The sequence below is a fragment of the Aquarana catesbeiana genome, linkage group LG11 (assembly GCF_042186555.1).
Source record: "Aquarana catesbeiana isolate 2022-GZ linkage group LG11, ASM4218655v1, whole genome shotgun sequence".
In the NCBI taxonomy this organism is placed as follows: domain Eukaryota; kingdom Metazoa; phylum Chordata; class Amphibia; order Anura; family Ranidae; genus Aquarana; species Aquarana catesbeiana.
This window is the reverse complement of record NC_133334.1, coordinates 91757489-91775758: the sequence shown is the minus strand read 5'-3', so window position 1 is coordinate 91775758 and position 18270 is coordinate 91757489. Positions and strand designations below refer to the sequence as shown.

The 18270-nt window shown below is 40.5% G+C and overlaps 1 protein-coding gene and 1 long non-coding RNA gene across 5 annotated transcripts in view; one reads left to right on the top strand and one right to left on the bottom strand.

Annotated features, from left to right (window-relative positions):
* Positions 1–18270, top strand: part of LOC141112198 (uncharacterized) — a 271699-nt gene that overhangs the window by 147394 nt on the left and 106035 nt on the right. The gene's annotated exons all lie outside the window — the stretch shown is intronic.
* Positions 1–18270, bottom strand: part of LOC141112195 (uncharacterized) — a 97006-nt gene that overhangs the window by 42758 nt on the left and 35978 nt on the right. The window contains exons 23-28 of the mRNA XM_073604784.1: positions 17931–18170; positions 17622–17778; positions 8937–9065; positions 7982–8132; positions 3960–4000; positions 2215–2433 (exon numbers count right to left, since the gene is read on the bottom strand). Coding sequence (XP_073460885.1) covers positions 2215–2433; positions 3960–4000; positions 7982–8132; positions 8937–9065; positions 17622–17778; positions 17931–18170 — 937 coding nt within the window. The remainder of the gene's footprint in view (positions 1–2214; positions 2434–3959; positions 4001–7981; positions 8133–8936; positions 9066–17621; positions 17779–17930; positions 18171–18270) is intronic.

Here is an 18270-nt window from a genome sequence, read left to right as displayed (position 1 = left end):
GTGGGCACTGATAGGTGGCACTGATGGGCACTGATAGGTGGCACTGGTGGGTGCTGATAGGCAGCACTGATGGGCACTCATGGGCACTGATGGGCATTCATGGGTAACACTGACGGACGGCATTGATGGGCATCACTAATGGGCACTGATTGCTGACACGGGTGGGCACTTATTGCTGGTACTGGTGGTGCTTTAATGTAATCGGGGCACTGTCTTGCCGTCCCTTGCCAGGAGATGCCGCTGATCAGCTCTCCTCGCCACACACTCTGTCAGTGTGAGGCGATGAGAGACAATTACTGGCACTTCCGTGTTTACATGTGACCAGCTGTGATTGGACACAGCTGATCACAGGGTTAAAAAGCTGCATCAGTGGCTCTTTTTGGAGATCGGGGCCACGCCATGTCATAGCAACATGGCTCAGCCGCAATTACAGCGCTGTAATATGACGTCCACCCAGAGCGAGAATCGCACCATCCCTCCATCACTTGACGGTGGGAAGGCGGCATGTGGTTAATGAAGAAAAAAAACACTAAGGTTAGTCCAATTTTTTGTATAATGTGAAAGATGTTGTTACGACGAGTAAATATATACCTAACATATCATGCTTTAAAATTGCTCGCGTTTCTCAAGCATTGATTGCGTCATCAGGAAGCAATGATGACGCAATCAATGCTTGTGAAACGCGTAGAGGCTGCTGGGACATTTTGACGTAATTTCCTCCTAACGAAAGCAAGGCTTGGTACGCATACCGAGGAGGAAACATACAGCGGAATGCACACCGGTATCCCGGACCCCGCACACACTGTTGGAACAGCTTGGTGCCAGCTTACTGGCACAATTACATATGAGTGCAATAGTCTTTTAAGGTTTTAAAGAATAAATGAGTTTAGACATACTATACCATGTTGGCCGTTTATTTTCCATGAGGACTGGCTATACAGGAGATACATAAATCTCATATACATTTTCCTAAGAGGGTGCAGACTGATCCAATGTATGGAGTGGTTATCCAACTAATGAACCAAAGGCGATTAATCACCTGTTTCTGGTGAGTGGCCAATCTACAAGGTGGTGGTGGAATCACATAATGGTGGAATTTAGCTGCACAATTAAGAAATAAAGCTGCAGGAGTTGGTTGAGCACTTACTGAGGCTATTCACTTGGAATTTATTTTCTATTGGAACTGTTTAACACAGGACTTTTTTTCATTGAACTAATCTATTAATAAGTTTCACATTTTTCATCTTTATAGTAGTAACTATACATATTTAAAATCGTTTGTTTTCATTTTGTCATTTGATGTATGGTTTGAATTTTAGGCACACCAGCATACTCATTTTCATCTATATTACATTATTTTTTTTATTTTTTCTTTATTGGTCGGATTGGTGTACAAGCACCACACTATTTTTGGTTTGCAAGGCACAGACCACAGTGACTGTGGGTACACTAAATTGTTGAGCATTAGTTGCATTAAATAATACACAGGTGAGGATACTCTATCACTAATAGTATTTAGGCATATGATCATAAACATAAGGGGTGGTAAATATATTTATTTATTTTATAATAGTTGGCGCAGTTCACACACACATATTTCTTCATTATAGCCTACTCACAAGCAGAGTGTTTTTTTTCTGACTGCAGCAGACTCATAAGTATAGCATAATTTTATATTTTATTTTTATTTGCGCCGGTACCTCGTATACACCCTATACTCTCACTACTGTACAATTTCTGTACATTTCTTCTCTCCAATTTCAATTTAAATAAAAACTTACAGTAAACAAAATGAGAGACTGAACAAACATATAGTCTCAATTCACAAAAAAACACACCAAGCTAAGCATACTTAATTATAAAAAGGTGACATTTATTTTCAGCAGAGTCCAATGCGATTGGAAATTAACAGGCTAAAATAAAGCTTTTGATTCATGTGTTTCCTATTTATGAACTAAACCTAATTTGTCTTAATGTTGTTTACTAGTTTTGACACCTGTAATTTCTTATCAGCATATAAAAAGGACAACAATTTATAAAAGATGGGAAAATATTCTAAATATATAGACATGCACATTTTATAGGTAATTCTAAGTACATGCCCTGGAGCAAGGGATACAATAGTAAAACATGGCTTCACAAAGTGGGCAAATTATCTTGCCACTCAGTATATGGAAATATGGGTGTCTAGCTATGTGTAATAATAAAACGTACCTGTTGTAGTTTCGACTGTTGTAGGTGTGGTGCTTGAAGTTACTGGAGAAGTGGTAGAGAAGTGGAATGTTGTACTAGGAGCTGTAGTGCTGCAAGGTTCGTTTATTCTTACTACAGTTGAGTTGTAACAAATAGCTGTTATACATCCTCCCATACCATCAGTTGTATTGTAGATTGTGTCATAATTCTTGTACACACGACCTTCATATATGCAGCAATCTGTTGAAAATTCAAAATTGTTTAGTTCAAACTTATGTTGACTGGAGAACTCCAGCCATGTTAAAAATTTTAAATGTATGACCAACTTGCTGTGCTCCGCCAGACTCCCAAGGATAGCAGAGCACATGTACATTTGTATAGCAGACCACTGCTTTTCAGATGGCCCCCAAAGTGTACATAATATCCATCTACATGCACTTGGTCTTTCTTTTTAAGATTGTGAGTTGTTGTGGACACTGTGCATTTTAAGGACTTAGGGTGCTAAAGGACAAACAGACTAAAAATCTCTTTTCTGATCTTTATTCATAAAAACGATAAAAAAACATAATATTGTATATTATTAAGTTTTTAATCATCAACTTTTTGTAATAAAAGGAAGCGTAAGGGAATGGATTCTATGGTGAATCAAAGTACAGATCTCCCTGGAACATTGATCTTTTTAGGGCCCATTCACACCAGTGAGCAATGCTGCACTCACGGCCACTGGTGTGCGCTGGGGGACACGGTACCAATGCACCAATCCGGGCTCATCACACCATTTACTTTTTTTCACACAACTTTATTGAAATGTCACAACTGACATTTCGATACAGTTCTATTCACTGCAGCAGTGTTGTGAGGCTGTGGTTCTTGTCGTAACCCAATGTGCTGAAAAAAAGCACTGCGTGCAAAGCACACTGCAGCAACACTGTCATGTGAACTGACACCATTTGAAACAACGCACTTTGGGTATCTACTGTATGCATTGGAGCTGCACTGGAAATACCTGATGACGTAGCCTCAGCTGGCCCTTGAACTATGCAAAAGTCTATATTAAACATACATTATTACTTTGCACTGACTAGAAAAGCCTTGTGTGAGATACACTAGAAATTGTAAATGCCCATTTTCACCTGATGCATGGCTCACATGCATGGTTTATCTAAGCATTTGTGGTAAGCTGAGTGATTCCACAATTTTTCTTTTTATTTTAATGAGTGTCTGCTTAAAGTGAACTGGTAGAAGTTTATCATTAAGCATATTAGGTACCTAGTATAGTTTTGGAGCATGGTCCTCCGCAACATGATCTGTTTGCTCAAATGGTTCTCTGGCTGTACTAGAGGTTGAGGTTTGTAGATAAGGGAACCCTGGTTTGTTCTCATGGATTTCTGGCCACAGTCTGGGTAAGCATCTAAGACAGAATCATTGTTGAATGGTGCACAGGTATGCAGGTTCTCTCTCTGGGAATATAGAAGACTACCATGGCCATCAGCTAAGGTCTTGCAATGAGAATACAAGCCTTCATGCCTGATCTCCTGGGCTGGTTGTGTCACTAGGGTAAACCAACAAGAGCACTACTAGACTGACTGTGTGATTACGGTTTTGGATAGAGTTGATGTTTACTGGCACACTTATACGCCCTCATTTACATGTCAAATGGTGGTGATAAAAAACTCCAAAGTGAACTGAATTATCATCCCTCAAATATTGTAGGCTACAGCCAGTTTTATTCCAGGTCAAAAGACATAGTCAAGCTATTGTTTTACCTGTTAAGGTGTAACATTTGATGCCTTCACTTGTGCAGTTGCTGTTTAACAAGAAACATAAGAAGAGAACGTAAATATTGCATAACAGGTTGGGAAGAGGTGGAAAAACATCTATTTTTATCCAAAACTAAAACCAAAAGTAAAGATTCAGCAGTTATACCAAAATCATTTTTTCCTGATTACTACTTAAGACCTATAATGAACCTCTCTTTTAAGGTCTGTAGTGCTCCGACTGTAAAACATTTTCATCTTAAATTGCTTGCCATGGTGGCCTCTGTTCCATGTGTCAATTCACACACGGAGCGTGGCATGCCCCCCCAGCTCTCTCCTTGTTGGTTCAATGGCTGTAATTGACAGTAGCGGAAGTCCATGGTTACTGCTGCTGTCTCAGCCAATGAGGAGGGAGAGACCTGTGAGAGCCAAGGCTCTCAAGCACATTGCTGGATCGAGATGGGGCTCAGGTCAGTTTTAGGGGGGCTGGGGGGGTACCTTAAAGCATAGAATTCATGAAGGTTAAAAGCCTTCAGCCTTTACAAACACTTTAAGGTAGCCATGGACAGAAATTCTGAATATTACTTGCAATGATCAGGGCCTCTGAAAGATGATAAAAACCACCTCTGGCAGTTAGAAGCACTCATCATACACTGAGTTTTTCCAGCTTGGTGGAAGATTTGTAGGATGATAGATGTTGATGCTTTCTTCCTCAATGACAAAGCGGGAAGCAGAGTATTCATTCACTGCAGTAGCACATTGGCAGCATATCACTGAGGGTCTCACCACTCTAGCACAATTTGGTCATGGCGGTTATATTTTTACAACCAATAGATGCAAAAACACAGCTTTGACATAAAAACTGTAAATGGGTAAAGAAAGAAAAACTGGTCTAAATATACCTGGTCATGAGGGTGTAACACATGTTTATAGAGAAATGAAGAATTTAACATTAAGGAGTCTATTCATATATATAAAAAAAAAAAAAAATGTTGGGCAAATGTGACAAGCATTCTGACCACATTATTTGATTTCATATGATTGTCAGTTCTTTCTAGTGGCCATAATGCGGTATTTTATCTGATTGAGGCATTTCAGAAAAACTATCATATTATGGCCATTAGATGGAGATGACAGTCATAGAAAATCACTGTATTAAGCTAAATACATTCAATATTTGTCAGGATGGACAAATGCTTGTTACATTCGTCCAACTTTTTTTTACAAATAGACCCCAAGGGGTAGATTTACTAAAGCTGGAGCACTCAGAATCTGGTGCAGCTGTGCATGGTAGCCAATCAGCATCTAACCTCAGCTGGTTCAGTTAGGGTTTGGCAATAAAACCTGGAAGCTGATTGGTTTCTATGCAGAATTGAGCCTGATTTTGCAGTCTCCAGCTTTAGTAAATAAACCCCTAAGTTTCATGTTCTCACCAAAGCGACAGTGTTCCATGATAGCCCACCGTCTCAGCAAGTTATACTGATCATTTTTTACTCCTTTACTACCTCCCCGCTCAGAAGAAGGGGTTCTGGGTATGGTTGAGCATTTGACTGCCCTATATGACAATATTAGGGCCTGAGAATCCAATCAACAGGCCCCAACACTCTGATGTGGCGAGACGCAGTGATATGATCTACCCAAGCAAGCTCCAAGCTCCTTACTCGGGGTGGACTTCTGCAGCAAGGTGGTGGTGAGTATGCTTTATTTGAGGAGTGGGCTATCAAGAGATAATGCCACAAACAATGTCTTTTTAAGAAAATCAAACGCAATTTTAAAAACGATATGTTGTTAAATTTTTAATGCGTTGTTAGAGTTTGTTTTTTTTTTTACTTTCCTTACAATGAGGAAGGAATTATGGGGTCCAGGACTTGATGCCTAGTTGATAGCAGAGCTTAAAAGAGCAGAAATGGGAACACTCCCATAATATTATTAAAGCTTAGATTTTTTTTTCTGGTTCAAACCTATTAAGCCCTTACATGTTTTGAATGGTCATACAGAAGCAAAAGATTCAAATTGTTCATTTAACAGTTTGATGCGTGAGGACCTCAGTTAAAGTGGTTGTAAACTCTCCCCCACAACTTTGTCCCATGTTAATCAGCATAAAAAAACCCTAATGAACACTGCTTGTAGATATCTTCTTACTTGCTTAGTATTGTTGTAATCCTTTTTGTTCTTTACAATGACGTCACTGAACATGCCCATATCTCCCCTGATTTACGGCACACTCTGTGCGCTTATCTGTTTATTATCAGGACTTCTTACGGCACAACACTGAAATCCCACCAGACTGCATAATCACTCAGAGCTTCCTACTACACCCCATGTGACCATGTGACATCACATAGAGTGTAAACTTGGGCATTGGACAGCATTAATGCAGTCTTATCAGCTGAAGCTGATAAGACTGACATAGGCAAACACTAGATAATTGGCACAAGTAAATACTATGAAATAAAACAAGTCAGCTATGAGCAGGGAAGCAGGGTTGCCATAGAAACGTTGGATTGAGAAGGAGGCTTGGTTAACAGTACAGGAAGTGCTCAATGTAAGGGTGGAAATACACTCTACTGTGGACTCAGAAAACAATACTTAAGATGGCGCTGCCTTACCCCTGGAAACAAGTTTTTTAAAGTTTCTGTAAACAATAAGTAATATGCGATTTGGGCTAGATTACAGTGGCTATAGTTTGATAATTACTTATTATAATGGACTAAATGAAAAGAAGCATCAGAGTGGGAGAGTTTACTTTCTCTTTAAGCACACTTCTGTTCCAACAAACGGTTTTAAAGTTTTGTTGGAGTTTAAAATAAATAGAACCTTTGTCAGGTGTTTAATATTGACGGTAATCCTGTTGGGAAGATTTACTAACTGATCTCAGTTTCAATAGGGGTTATTTACTAAAGGAAAATCCACTCTGAACTACAAGTGGACTGCAAGTGCACTTGAAAGTGGACTGAAAGTGCACTTGGAAGTGGAGTCGCTGTAGAACTGAGGGGAAGATCTGAAATGAGGGGAAGCTCTGCTGATTTTATCATCCAATCATGTGCAAGCTAAAATGTTGTTAGTTATTTTCCTTGCATGTCCCCCTCAGATTTGCAGCGACTGCACTTTCAAATGCACTTGCGGTGCTCTTGTAGTGCAAAGTGGATTTGCCTTTAGTAAATAAAGCCCATTGTGTCACACACTGGCATAAAGGGTGTCATTAGAACAGGAAGTAAGGAGAAATATTGGGGACACAGACAGCAATTACAACCCGGCAGTTTGAATACTTATCCACTCAATCCGATCCTTTAAAAACAGTCATGGCAAGAGCTGTGCTTTAAAAAAATGTTTTTATCATTACATGGCTATGTTACATGGCAATGCTTAACTTAACAAGGCCAAACAGAAATTTTCATGTTACATTTCTGAAACTTTTTGTGTCTTTAAGGCCCACAGTCATACTCTATATTGTCTTCAAATTAGCACAGCATTGGCTGACATATTTGCAGGCTCACGCTGGATAACAGATCACAATCTTTTGTTAATAAAATTCCTGCATAGAATGGATGTTTATTGGCACACTAGGGCTGGCCATACATTATACAATTTTCTTATTCAATTTGCTTTAGATTTACCTTCAACTATGTAGTGCAAGGGCCTGCCTGACTGCATACAAATTGAAAGTGTTTAGGTTTGACCTTATAGTGTATGGTTTTGGTAAATCTAAAATATAAAAATGTACAAGAAAATTGTATAATGTATCACCAGCCTTAGGCTCCCTAATTTGCATGGTAAATGGTGTGAATTAAAAAAAAAAAGACTAGAAAAGGGCGAGCTGAAATATGTATTTAAGTAAATTTGTATTTTGACTTTTTTAATGCAAATTTACCTAAATTTAAAGTGTACGGTTATCTGTCAATCTTTGAGAGGGAATGTCTAAATTGTATCTTCTGATAATGTTCTGGCTAGTAGAATCTGACACACAGTTTGCTGTACTGAATTTTACAGATTCTGATGTGGACAGTGTCATATTTAGAGAAGGGTCTTACCAGACTGAACAAGTGTTGTTGTCACTTGGCACTGGGTATCCTATGGGGTATCTGTGGCCATAGTCATCATAACACACATTACATTCAGAGACGCACTGCTTTGTCTCTTCATCATAGTATGGTTTGTCCTCGGGGCAGTTGGGGTAGCAACCTGTTTGAACACATCAAAATTACAGTCAGTTCTAATTCTGTCAATACTGAACATTATATTTACAGAGCTTAATACATCTCACTATATCCAAAATGAAGGGCCTTTTTTTGTGTTGGAGTAATACACAGCAAAGCATGTTATCTGCATTTGTGCAATATGGTGTCATTCATGCTGAATGGCACCCCAATGCACCTTGCCAACGGACACACATTACAGTGTAACGCAATGACCCAACTTATGTTATGGTGCCGTGCACTGCCATAAATGTTTCATGAACCTTTTCGTATCTTGGGAAGACTATTCAAATGAATAGGCTGCCTTAACACAAATTATACGAACACACTGCAACAGTGTAAAAGCGCAAATGAAAACAGAAATTTGCCTGCAGTTGAACCTTAATGTTGAACCTTAATTATTGTATGGCATGTTAGAGTTAGTAATAGTCCAAATAAAATATATTCTAAACTATAGTTGACTTTAATTGTCACCAGCTCCAGCTAGTGGCTATAATGTGGCCATAATGCAGGAAAATACTGCATTATGGCCACTAGATGGAGTTGAGATCTATAGGAAATAAAGTTACTAGACAAAACACAGCGAAACGTGGGCAAATACTTCCAACATTCATCCAACAGATTTATTATAAATAGACTCCTTAGTGTCTGTACTTCATACTTATTATTATGTTTTTGTGACGGAGTCTCTTTAAGAAACCTTAATGCTTATTAATAAAAATTGCTTAACAACAAAAAAAAATTGAAACAAAGTAATCTTGTGACAGATATTAGTGACATATTTTCTTACCTTCCAAACCTGGCAGATTCTGGTAACAAGATCCATCAGGGTTCCTGCAAGTCTTCAAGCACTGTGATCCACATGGTTTGTAATGCCATTCACACTCCCCTTCTGGGTTGTAGAAATCGCAAAAGAGTGCTGTATTCAGATGGAGCAAAGAAATATATTAAAACAGGAGATAAACAAATAATTTCTCCCAAAATGTGTAATTCTCATGTCTAACTTTTCAACTACTTTTACAATGATTAGTGTATACGTAGGGGCATAGGCGTGCGCACAGGGTGTGCAGGATGTGCCTGGGCACAACCTAATCAACCCATGCACATTAACATTATTGCTTTGTGTGCCAGTGGGAAGATAGGAAAGATCTTCCTCTTACCGACTCTGCCATAAGAACTGTGCCGGCAGGGAGATCAATGTGCCAGGACCAATATGTAGACATACACACACGTGTTTTTGAGCTTTAGGGTGCACACCCTAATGCAATAGGCTGCGCATACCTACTGTATGCGTAGGGGAATAAATAATCATAAAGTGAATGTAAGGACCCAGTGGCATGCGTTAAAGCACTGCATTACTATTCATTTTGAATATCACCTCAATGCACTTTCAGAATAAACCTGCACTGCAAGGCACACTGTGTCCCATGTACTGCCTTGTTAAAAAAATGCTGACTGGAGGCATGTGCATGGAGGCGACCAAGATGGCCGACGAGCCTAGGAGCTCCGCAGCGCTCCGGTCATCTAACCTCCACCGCAGCCGTTAGAGCCCACACAGCGGCCCCATGATACAGCTACTCGAGCGGGCACACTCTCGGGAATCACCCGATGTCCGCGGGCACAGCAAGGAGGGACCTCTCCGTGCACAGCAAGGAGGGACCTCTCCGTGCAGCTAAACACGCAGCACAGCCCCTCCAAAATGGCGGCTGCAGACACACGAGGCTCAGCCTCAGAGCCAGAGGAATCAATAGCCGATCAGGACAACGGGAGTCTCACAGCCTGCTCAAAAGAAAACGGCTCTTTCCCCAGCATCCACAGAATCTCTGATAAGGAGATCAGTGGGAGGCCCAATTCTCACTCCTATGAGGAATCTTTTAGCCACCCCTGGGAGCAAGATGGGCATGACTGCCCCCACATCCCAAATGACTTTTCATCAATGATGTCAGCCTTCTCTAATATGCTCTCCAGGGGTCCAGCCCAAACAGCTGCACAGATCACCGCCACAATTCATGTGGACCTTCAACAAATAGGGGCATGGATAGAGGCCATAGAAAAAAGAGCAGACCAGGCTGTCGCCATAATAACTCTGCTAGAATCTCTGATCTTCAGGATCAACTAGAAATGGCCCTAACAAAAATTGATGACCTAGAAAATAGAGCCAGACGTTATAATTTCAGAATTTGTTGTCTTCCAGAATCGGTAAAAAAGGTCCAGCCAGCAATCCGCACGTTCATTAAGGCCTTGATCCCTGACATCCCAAACCATCAATTGGAGCTTGACAGAGCACACAGAGCCTTACAACCCTCACGCTCTAATGGCCTCCCTTTGAGATATTATAGTAAAACCACATTTCTACGCCGTGAAAGAGGAGGTGATGAAATTGTCTCGCAATTCCGAGGGTCTTGTGATCATGGGGTACCCTGTTCAGATCTTCTTAGATCTTTCCCCATTCACAGTTCAAAAACATTGATCACTCAAGCCTCTGCTACAGGTTCTGGCCCAAAAGGATATTAATTAACAGATGGTCCTTCTCACTGCGTTTGAACTTCTCATATCGGAACAAAGCTCACTCCTTCTCATTTTTTCCGGAAGGCGAACGTCAGCTCCTGCAGTTGGGTCTGATCTCCCAGGAGTTTCCACAACCACCGTCCAACAGAGGAGCCCCATCTTCCAAATGTGCTTCTCCACCGAGTCCACTAATTCCGGTTTGGCAGAAGCAGCAACTAAAGCGGTCGAGGGACTCTCACCCCCTATGATACGGATGATGGAACATCAGACCCTGTTTATTCACTCAATTCAATTTGAATTTGAAACTGGTCCTATGGGGGGGCTTATCCTCATTTACCTTACCATTTTTCCTAGCACCGTGGTTGACATGACAAGGGTTTCAGACATCCTAAGGGACCCCTTTCAGGGTGCAGGAACCTATGAGGATCTGACATTGGTCATGATTGAAAGTTCACTGTTTTATTGTTGATCTGCCTTTTTTGTGTTTAGCTAAACAAACTATAAATTTATTTTCCCCTTTTTTTTCTCTCCTTCATCTTACCATAGTGGGGTTTAGTATTATTCCCTAGAGCAGTGATGGAAAACCTTGGCAACCCAGATATTTTGGAACTACATTTCCCATGATACCCATGCACTCTGAAGTGTAGTGGAACATCATGGAAAATGTAGTTTCAAAACATCTGGGGTGCCAAGGTTCGCCATCACTGCCCTAGAGTCTCAAAAGGGGCAGTTACATACTGGTTTGTCACCCCACAACAGGAGGCACACAGGTTGCTTATGTTTCTCTCATGTAAATGTGAGTGTTGTTCCCTTGTGGCTTCCCTTGCGTCCTACTTGGTCGATGACTGGTGACCTCATGTTTTTTTTCTATCATGTGGGGCGGCTAGTCGCTTGCAGGGGGGGGTGTGGGGGTGTCCGCAGGGGTCAAACTGTGGTTTTAGTAGCATAATTGTGACTCTGACTATTAACAATTATATTTAATTTGTAAAAGGTGGGGTGACCAGAGCGATTGCAATGCACCTCCCTCTGACCCGGAGAGGCTCATATTTTTCCTCTCGGGGTCAGATTATTTTTTCCCTAATCAGGGGGAAACTTCTTGTGTTATGGGTACGGGGCGGGAATTGGCTGGTCCCTTCTCGCCCCTTATGGGTTTTGTTTTTCTTTTTAAATATTTTGCTCACTAATGTCTACTCTTCATATTTCTTTTTCTCTCCTTGTCTATCTGCTGGTCCTTCCTTTGGACACTGAACTTTCTGTATTAACTTTCTGTATTAACAAGGACTTCCAGGAGCTCCACCATCTTCCATCCACTGGAACGGGACATCAGAACCTTTGTAGAGACATCACACTACCGGAGAACATATCCGCTTGTGGTGAGATTTCCTTCTTTGGAGACCTCCTAAGCAAAGACCCTCTATCCTACCGCCCACTCTTTCTCACTCCCTAGCGCTATGAGCATAAACATGCGTCACTTACCTCTAGTATAAAGCCCCTGGCACACTTATTCCACAATCCAAAGTTCCCACCAGGATTAAATATTCAGGCATTCCGCTGGTGGCTGAATAAAGGGCTCTTCAGAATAGGGCATTTCTTTATCTCAACTGGACCAATATCTTTGGGATACTGCACTAGTAAATTTGAAATGCCCCACTCTGAAAGGTATAGAGTCCATCAGATTCCTCATTTCTTACATAAGATCTGGTCGGAAAGGTCGGAACCCCCCAAATCTACACCATATGAGCAATGGTGTTCCGGTATATTAGATCAGAGGGGAGGCATCTTCCTTATATATTCCTCACTGGCAGACAAGGCAGATACTCCTCCATATGCTCGATCTTGGGAATCGGACTTGGAAATTCACTAAGAACCAGACCACTGGTTTCAATCTTTTAGATGCTCCTTTAAGGGTATCATGAATTCTTCTCTAATTGAAGCAAGTATTAAAGTATTCATCAGATGGTACTATGTTCCTGCCAGACTAGCCAAGATCTATCCAGACACGTCTCCTCTATGTTACAGAGGGTGCAATCATGTGGGGGATATGCTCCACATTTGGTGAGCATGCTCACGTATTAGGAGTTATTGGAATAAATTCTTCCAAATAGTCCGGAAAGTATCCGGGGTCTCGGTCTCGCAGAAACCCGTGTATGCGCTTTTGAATCACAGGGTTAAGGATACCCCTAAAAACACACAGTCCCTGATTCTGTTCATGTTTCTAGGGGTTAAAATCACGATAGCGGGTGCATGGAAGAAATCTACGGTCTCGATCTCGGCAATTCTTCCAAATAGTCTGGAAAGTACCCGGGGTCTCGGTCCCGCAGGAACCCTTGTATGCTCTTTTGAATCACAGGGTTAAGGATACCCCTAAACACACACAGTTCCTGATTCTGTTCATGTTTCTAGGGGTTAAAATCACGATAGCGGGTGCATGGAAGAAATCTACGGTCTCGATCTCGGCAACCAAGCGGAAAATATCGTGGATCATGTCCCAGGAACAAATAGTACCTAAATTACAAGACATTCCCACGTTTCGAGAAGGTTTGGGAACCCTGGGCACTTTATGTTCAGGTCCCCCTCTTTCCAGGACACATACGCCTTTAAATGGAGACCCTGGACAGTCCTGATCTCTCCTTCATTCCTCTCTTTCTCTTTCCCTGCTTCTTTTCTGACTCTCCTCCTTTTCTCCCTATCTTATCAACAAGACAGCTTCAGTGACATTAGCAATTGATTCTTGAAATTGCACACTGCAAGATACAAAGTGTTCTATCAATGTTTGTGCAATTCTCCTTTTAGGTTCTCTTTAATTGACTTTACTTAAAAGCGTTGGATCTAAGACTTAGTTTTGAAACTTGTTAAGGCAATGCTCTGAAGCCATGGAAAGTAAGGTCATGGTGCTTTTTACCCTGGCTCTTTGAGAGGGAAGCAGGGGTGATACGGTCTGGATCGTGGTGATACCCGGTGAGTTTCTCATTTCCGCAGTGTGAACCCATAGGGGCAGAATGAGGGCCTCCTCTTGGGCGAACTGGATTCACACTATATAAAACATGGCTCAGGTCAAGTTTATGTGTCTGTAAATGTCCAAGATGTTTTTTGCAGGTTGCTGTACTGTTATTTGTATAGATGATAATCACACTATTTAGGTGAGATATAAGTTACCAGCTCTCTATGATCCATAAGAACAAACCTGTTAGGGATAATAATATGTATCTTGTCATATGGAATATAATGGGCCTTGCAGGCCACGTTTATGTCTGTTTCTCCGTATTTTTCTGAATATAATAAATATATTGAAAAGAAAAAAAAATGCTGACTGCCATTTTTTTGTGTATTTTGAATGGACTGCATAATAAAGCGTGCTGCCAATGTGCCTGAATACACAAAAGTGCATGAATTGCCGTGCACTGCATTGTAGTGTGAAGGTCCAGGCAAAACTATTAGAGACTAGTTACATGTTGTCTGTAGTAAAACATATGAGTTTTAGTGCACAAAAATGCATTTTAATTCTTTCTTATGTGGCTGTCTCACATCTATCCTCTGATGTTAGGTGTGTTTTCAAAGATGACTATAAGGGCCGTGTCACACTTACACATGCTTGTGTTACCACAAGTACTGCTGGAACACATAGGTGTTGCATATGTGCACAAAATGGTCTGTTCTGGAGAACATTTTTAAAGTGCAACTAAAGGCAAAACTTTTTTTATTATTATTTTGAATAGAGTAGGGGAGGATTTTAACTTCTGTAAGGTTTTTATTTTGCCATCTGTGTCCCATTGGGCCTTCACTTCCTTCCCCATAGCCAAAACATGAAATAAGATGAAATCCCTCCAACATGAGGGAATCCCGGGGTCTCACCAATGTCACCAGAATTAGTTTCCCCATTGGAAGATTTCCTCTCTATGATGCCCCGTACACACGGTCGGACATTGATCCAACATTCCGACAACAAAATCCTAGTTTCAAAACCTATAAGTGTCAATATAAATCAAATACATATAGTAAGCAATATTAAGTGCAATCCGTATGTGAGGATATGATCAAAGTGCACCATGCAAAAAAGAAAGAAAATATAATTATACATATGAATATAAAATCCAGGTGCTGGTTGTGTTACAATCAAGTGTCCACATCCAAATAAAAGTCAGTTCACAGACAGCAAACATAAAGTGCAGATATACAGTGTCCATAAAAACTAGTGTCCATCGTGCTTCTCCTTAATGGTGTACACAATAAATCATGCTTCAGTGCTCTCCTGTGACCCCCAATCGTGCTTGCGCTCACCTCTGAGCGTGTGACACGGTAATTAAACGGTGTCTAAACACGCATTGGAGCCACTCCTGGGCTCATACAGGGTATGCTGATGAAAACTCCAACCCTCTCAGATGACATCAATAGTTTCACATGAAAGGAAGAAAAGGCTACATAGCGTAATATAGCCAGGGGTTTATTAAAGTACAATATAGTTCCCGTCAGGAGGGTACTCACAATGTGCAGGTGCGTGAGTGCACCATCCTATCCTATTGTTTTCTTTCATGTGAAACTATTGGAGCCCAGGAGTGGCTCCAATGCGTGTTTAGACACTGTTTAATTACCGTGTCACACGCTTAGAGGTGAGCGCAAGCACGATTGGGGGTCACAGGAGAGCACTGAAACATGATTTATTGTGTACACCATTAAGGAGAAGCACGATGGACACCAGTTTTTATGGACACTGTATATCTGCACTTTATGTTTGCTGTCTGTGAACTGACTTTTATTTGGATGTGGACACTTGATTGTAACACAACCAGCACCTGGATTTTATATTCATATGTATATTTATATTTTCTTACTTTTTTGCATGGTGCACTTTGATCATATCCTCACATACGGATTGCACTTAATATTGCTTACTATATATATTTGATTTATATTGACACTTATAGGTTTTGTAATATTGATTTTCCTTATTCAGCACATACGGCATTTATATCATATTATATATTATATATTATATATTTTTTATTTTAGTTTTTAGCGCAGACACAATTATTTATATATTTTTGGTATGCACACGAAATGAAACGTGGTTAGTGTTTGCAGCTTATCTCTAATTGGTACTCATTCTAGAGGCATTATTTCATCTGTTGCTCGCAAGATCTTTACACAACTTAACAAAATCCTAGGATTTTTTCCGACGGATGTTGGCTCAAACTTGTCTTGCATACACATGGTCACACAAAAGTTGTCAGAAAATCCGATCATTCTGAACGCGGTGACGTAAAACACGTACGTCGGGACTATAAACGGGGCAGTAGCCAATAGCTTTCATCTCTTTATTTATTCGGAGCATGCGTGGCAATTTGTGCGTCAGATTTGTGTACACACGATCGGAATTTCCGACAACGGATTTTGTTGTCGGAAAATTTTATAGCCTGCTCTCAAACTTTGTGTGTCGGAAAATCCGATGGAAAATGTGTGATGGAGTCCACACACGGTCGGAATTTCCGACAACAAGGTCCTATTACACATTTTCCATCGGAAAATCCGACCGTGTGTACAGGGCATCAGTGTTCTGATGTCAACAGAATATTTGGAATTCTCTTTTACTTTCACTTTCGGTGATAAAGGTAAACAGGACAAATAGAGAGGGTGAGTCTCCCTAGAGGGGGCACAGGCAGCAATAAAAAAATGAATGGTGTTCTAATCCCTCTCCACTCTATCCAAAACAAAAAAAATAAAAGTTTTGCCTTTTTTTTTTTTAATCACTGAATAGGAATGTATGTGAATACTGTGTAGCTACTTTTATTATGAATTTGGCCAGATGTTGCCTTTCTTAGGTATAGTCACAAATGTTAAAGATAAAGATTGGTTCTTTTCCTCTTGAGCCTAAGTTAGCTTGGGCAGCCCTAACACATAAGAGCACTAATCTCTCCCATATCTATAGTCAAAATGTAAAATCATATATTAATTTCCACACCGACTCTCGATTATGTCTAGCCTATTCCTATTAATCTGAATGATCCAAGGTGTAAACTTACTTTGTGAAGACCCCAAACATTTACTTCCTGGAACTCTGTGACACTTATTCACAACGCCCTGTGGGTAGGCACTGCTGTGTCACACATTTCAGAGCCTGCCTCCTGAACTACAGAGATGCTGAGATGAGAAGTTTTAGGAGGAGGAGTCAATACAGATATCACTGCTTGCAGGGGTGAAGGTAGCATTAGGAAGAAGGTAGGTAGAAGGTACCATGGGATATGTAGTCCTCACACATTGAACATAAACAACACAGAAGAAGCTTCAAAGCATGCAGGGAATTCAGGAATTCGTGGAAAGAGATGACCAGTAGACAGGCAGAACTCACATAATTTTTCAAGGAAGCTTATGTTGGATTGTTAAAAATAATTATTGTTTGCATTACTATTGCAATTCTGATGTTATGAAATGGAAGTGAATGCTGTAACCTTTAATTTTCTGAAATTAGACCTTTTACCACATGATATAAAGGCAAAGGAAACAGTCCTGCAATGCCCCTAGTAATGTTGACCATAAAGCATTATTACACTGGGTAAGCCTACCAGTGCTTTATGTCCTCACTACTTTCTGCTTTTTAGTGGGTTTTAAGATGAACAAATTCAGACATTTAGAGGATGGATAGAAGGTGTAGTGTAGAACAAGACTTTTGATAGTTAAATAGTACATTAGTACAATAGAGGGATTTGGTACCAAAAGATAGAAAGTCCCTACAAATGAGGAACATTTGGGAGCCATGCACTTCCCCTGCAAATATTATCAATTATACAGAAAATTACAGATTCAGGCAGTGCATAATATGTTTTTTTTTGTTTTTGTTTTTTTGAGCAAATCCTACTTTATGTATCTCTCTGTGGCTATGCAAATGTTTAGTTTTGCAATGGAATAAAATGATGTAATTTAAAAACAAAATTGTGTTAATCCTTTTCCAACATAGGCTGAATGAATTACTCACGACACAAGTCGGGATTTCTCCAGCTGATACAGGTTCCGGCCTCACTGCAAGCTTGAGCATATGAAGCCACAGCAGTACAGAGACACTCACAATCCCCACCACTGTCACAAGCACAGGCATCCCTGACACAAGCATCGTAGTATTTCAGTGGATCAACCTGAAAGTAAAAGTCAATGTAATAGTGAGTTTCGAAAAATATACATTTTCACACCATCCTAGCATTATTTAATATGAACTATTGTAGCTATTGCTGTCCTTTGTTTTAAAAACGCAACAATAATGCACTTGATTGTATACATGGGATCATACCAGAGGATGGCAAGCTGAGAACACTTGACTGGTGATGATGCTACATTGTCTCTGTGCCCAGGATTTCCTGTAAGGGTTTAGTGAGCAGGGATCCTTGAGGCTCATAGCATCTGGGCAGCTTGGTGAGAGCTTCCAGCTGTTGCCGAATTCTACCACATCTCCTACTACAGACATGCTTCTGGTGGTAAAGTCATTATTGGCATTTCCATCATAGTTGCCACACAATCCACACACTCTGCCCTAAACAAAGGAAAAGAAAATCTTTAAAAACACTAGTATACACTTAAATGCAGAGATCTCTATTAAAAGATATGGCATTGCAAGACTTGTTAAACCTTTT